The sequence below is a fragment of the Daucus carota genome, chromosome 4 (assembly GCF_001625215.2).
Source record: "Daucus carota subsp. sativus chromosome 4, DH1 v3.0, whole genome shotgun sequence".
NCBI classification, from domain to species: Eukaryota; Viridiplantae; Streptophyta; class Magnoliopsida; order Apiales; family Apiaceae; genus Daucus; species Daucus carota.
Window position 1 is genome coordinate 1221084 of NC_030384.2, and position 5012 is coordinate 1226095.

General features: G+C 35.5%; 1 protein-coding gene across 1 annotated transcript; it reads left to right on the forward strand.

The window, feature by feature from the left end:
* The first annotated feature begins 530 nt into the window (after nt 1-530).
* LOC135152051 (uncharacterized) lies at nt 531-4265 on the forward strand. Its single transcript, XM_064091510.1, has 4 exons — nt 531-877; nt 996-2340; nt 2631-2888; nt 3381-4265. The coding sequence occupies exons 1-4, from the start codon at nt 531-533 to the stop codon at nt 4263-4265; spliced, it is 2835 nt and encodes a 944-aa protein (XP_063947580.1).
* The last annotated feature ends 747 nt before the right edge of the window (nt 4266-5012 follow it).

Here is a 5012-nt window from a genome sequence, read left to right on the forward strand (position 1 = left end):
CTATCGGGACCTAACAGTTGGTATCAGAGCAGTTACTTTTTTAAGTGCTACGGTTATAAAGCACTCTGTAAAGTAGATCCGATATGGCCTTTATTAATGCTATCGGTTGTAGTGAAGGTCTCTCAAATTCTAGACCTCCTTTGTTTGATGGCACAAACTTTGCCACATGGAAAACTAGATTTCGCATTTATGCTAGAAGTCAAGGTGTCAAAGTTTGGATGGCCATAGAAGATGGTACAATACTTCCGACTAAAATAGTCGACGATATTATCATCGAAAAGAAAGTGAGTGAATATACTCACGATGAAGAAGATAGAATGAATATCGCCGCTAAAACGGAAATGGTTCTCACAAGTGCACTTGCAGAAAAAGAGTATAAACGAGTAAACAATTGCAAGTCCGCACAAGAAATGTGGAACAAGTTAGTAGTTACCTATGAAGGAACTACCGACATAAAAGATTCTCAAATGGATACTTTGATCCAAGAATACGAGAACTTTAAACTCCAAGATGGAGAAAATATCATCGATATGGAAACAAGATTTATGCGTATAATCGATGAATTAACTCAACTCGGAAAGAACTATACTCAAAACGAAAAGAATCGTCGGGTTCTTAAATCTTTGCCTCCGAGTTGGAAAGTTAAAGTTACTACGATCAAAGAGATGCACAATCTCAATGATTACCACATCGATAACTTATTCGGGAACCTTCGTGCCTACGAAGAAGATAATGTTCCGGATAAGGTCATTCCTAAAGTGGAAGACAAAAAGAAAAATATGGCTTTGAAGTCCATCTTAATCGATGAAGATGAAAACGACGAAGAGTTGAACGAAGAACTCCGAGTTGAACGAAGAACTCCAAAATCTCGACGAAAGTGAGATAGCTCTATTAACGAGACAACTCCGTCGTGTACTTCAAAGTAAAGCTCAAAGGTATGGAAAAGGCTTCCTTAAATCGAACAATCAACAAAGAGTTTTTAACTCTAATGGAAGGCCAAATTACTCTCAAAATTATACTCCTAACAATAAGAGTAGTTATCCTACCACGGGCTATAACAAGGGCAAAATCAATCAAAGTCCCAATGGTTATAATAATGCCAATAACAATGGTACTTACACTCCTCCTAAGCCAAAAGAACAAAATCCGGAGGAAACACCTAATGTGTGTTTTGAGTGTAAGCAACCCGGTCACTTTAAACGGGAATGTCCTAAGCTCTCTAAGGGACGAATTCTCGTGGCCGAAAATGGTTGGGATTTAAGTGAAGATGAAGAAACTTCGGAAGCTACGGAAGAAGTGGTTAACTTGTGTTTAATGGCTCTCGAGGATGATTCTTCGTCATCGGACATCTCCACTTCAAATGATGAGGTAAGCTCTCGTACTAAACTTTTACATAATATGCATCTTTTTAATGACTCTTCGTTAAACTTGCTAGATATGAGTAAAAGTGATTTGATTGATTTGTTGGTTGAAATGAATGAAAGAAATAATAGTGTAAATCAACATACCCTCTCTCGGATTAGTGAATTAAATCTTAAACACGAGGAGGAAGTCTCATCTTTATGTGAACAAAACGATTTCTTGAAAAATGAAAACAACAAGTATAAGGATGTTGTTACAAAGCTAGAAATCGAAAATATATCCTTAGTGTTGAACACCGAAGAATTAGAAAACGAGAAGTTACAATTAAATGAAAACACTCGTATGCTTCATGTTGACTTACTAAACTTAAAAATTCAAAATGAGTCATTGGCTCAAGGTAAGTCAAATTCGGTTGTTCAAAAGGATAATGATGAATTGGTTCATGCCTTAAGTGAAAAAGATGAAATATTCGAGTTGGAAACTCAAAGGCTTAAAGATGAACACTCCAAGATCTTAGCTCAAGTTATGGATCAAGAAAGGATTCTTAACGACAAAATTAATATTTTGAGCAAAGAAACAGATGATCTTGAGAGAACAATTCAAAAGTTCACAAAAGGGAATGAGTTGTTAGATAAAATGGTACATTCGAAAATATCATATAACCATGAAGGTTTAGGATATGATAAAAATGTTCAACCTAAGAAGTTTGTACAAGGAAAGAAACAAACTACTTTTGTCCCCGCTACACCAAAGTACAAATGCTCTTATTGCAATAAAGATGGACATACGGTTGAATATTGCAAGATAAAGAATGGTGAGATTAAGGGGAAGTATATGTGGGTTCGTAAAGGAACTAAGCCATATACAAAGGTTGATCGTTTTGTACCAAATAACTATGTTGATGGCACTCAAAGAAAACCAAAGTTTAGTTATGTTCAAAAACCCATTGCTTATCAAAATAGAAATTCGGGGTATAAGGCATATACTAATGGTCAATCGTCTAGAAGTCATTTTGTTCCTAGTCATCGATCTATCCTCAAAATACCATGTATTATTCAAATGATAGAAACAACATGTATCAAGGTGGCAATTATCAAAAACCAAGATACTATGATTATTCTAGGAACAATGCATCTAGAAACTCCTATGTGCCTACTCATGCTTATACCATGCCCAGTTTCTATAATGCAAATGTTTATCATGATACTCTAACCCGAGGACCCTCAAGACAAAAGGGTACCTATAAATTCTATTGATTTGTTTTGTAGGTGTGCCTTGTTACTAAACGAGACATGTGGTATCTTGATAGTGGTTGTTCGAGACATATGACCGGTAATAAGTCACTCTTGAAAAGCATTAGAAAGGTCACCGCTGGAAGTGTCACGTTTGGAGATAGTAGCAAGGGGAGTATCATTGGTATTGGCGATATCGGGAATGAACATTTCAAGATTGCTAATGTACAACTAGTTACGGGACTTAAGTATAATCTTCTCTCCATTAGTCAACTTTGCGACAATGGATATAAGGTGATTTTCTATCCTACTCATTGTTCTATCTTAAATAAGGATGGAAAATTAATGCTTACTTGTCCTCGTAGCAAAAATGTGTACACATGCGATATTAGTAAACATTCTAATGTATGCTTAATTACTACACAAGATGACCCTTGGTTATGGCATCGTAGATTAGGACATGCGAATATGAAATTAATAAAGAATATCTCAATGAATGATCATGTTAGGGGGATACCAAAGTTAAACTATCAAAAAGATCATACGTGTGAAGCTTGTGAAATTGGAAAGCAAATACGAGCTTCTCACAAAGCTAAGTTTATGGTATCAACCTCTAGACCTCTCGAGTTATTACACATGGATTTAATCGGACCGGTTCCGGTACTAAGTCTCGGAGGTTGTTCCTATACATTGGTCATTGTTGATGATTTTTCACGATATACGTGGACGGAATTTCTCAAAACTAAAAGTGATGCTTTTGAATCATTTGCTTCTTTATGTAAGAAGATTCAAAATCAACAAAACAATACCATTGTCTATATAAGGACTGACCATGGTAAGGAATTTGAGAATTCTAGTTTCACTACGTTTTGTGAGGATAATGGAATAACTCACAATTTCTCGGCTCCATACACACCTCAGTCTAATGGAGTTGTAGAAAGGAAAAATAGGACTTTACAAGAAATGGCAAGTACTATGCTTAATGAATATCGTCGTCCTAAATATTTTTGGGCCGAAGCTATGTCTACTGCTTGTCATATTCTAAATCGAGTCTTATTACGTCCTATGACACAAAAGACTCCCTATGAGATTTATTTTGGAAAAACTCCTAAGGTTAGTTATTTTAAAGTTTTCGGGAGTAAATGCTTTATCTTAAATTCGAAGGATTACCTTACTAAATTTGATCCTAAGTCAAGTGAAGGTATATTCCTTGGTTATTCGACCAATAGTAAAGCATATCGTGTATTTAATCTTAAAACTCTTGTGGTGGAAGAATCTATGAATGTTGCTTTTGATGAATCAAAACCACCCTCGAAGTATATTGATCTTGTTGATAAAGAAGACGCCGAAACGGATGGTGTCGAAGATGTTATTCGACAATTCGAAAATATGGATATGGGTATTTCCCCTCCTAATAATCCATTAGAATTGTTGCAAACCGAAGATGAACTTCCTAAAGAGATTCCATTGATAAGAAGTCATCCCTTAGATAATGTTTTAGGGGATTTGACGAAAGGAGTTCAAACCCGGTCACAAGTTCAAAATGTAGTAAATCATCTAAGTTTTCTTTCGCAAATCGAGCCTAAAACTGCTAAAGAGGCTTTGCTAGACGAGGATTGGATATCCGCAATGCAAGATGAATTAACACAATTCACTCGTAGCAAAGTTTAGGAACTCGTTCCTCACCCAAAGATACTTCCATTATTGGAACTAAATGGGTGTTTAGAAATAAATTAGATAAGAATGGAACGGTTGTTCGTAATAAAGCAAGGTTAGTTGCTCAAGGATATACTCAAATGGAAGGAATTGATTTTGATGAAACTTATGCACCGGTAGCTAGAATTGAGTCTATTCGTATGTTTCTAGCTTTCGCGTGTCATAAAGATTTCAAAGTATATCAAATGGATGTGAAATCTGCCTTCTTAAACGGGATATTGGAAGAAGAAGTTTATGTTAAGCAACCTCCCGGTTTTGAAGATGCAGTTAATCAAGAATATGTGTATAAGCTATATAAGGCTTTATACGGATTAAAACAAGCTCCAAGAGCTTGGTATGAAAGGCTTAGTAAGTTCCTATTAGAGAATAATTTTAAGATGGGAACGGCCGATAAAACTCTATTCACACGACAAGAAAAAGATGATATCCTACTTGTCCAAATTTACGTAGATGACATTATTTTTGGTTCAACAAATAATGATCTATGTAAAGAATTCTTTGAAAATATGAGTAAGGAATTCGAAATGAGTATGATGGGAGAATTAAATTTCTTTTTGGGTTTGCAAATTAGGCAATCCGATGAGGGCATACATATTTCACAATCTAAGTATTGTAAGGAAATGCTCAAGAAATTTGATATGGAGAATGCTAGACCCATATCATCTCCTATGTCAACTTCTGACAAATTAACAGAAGATCCGA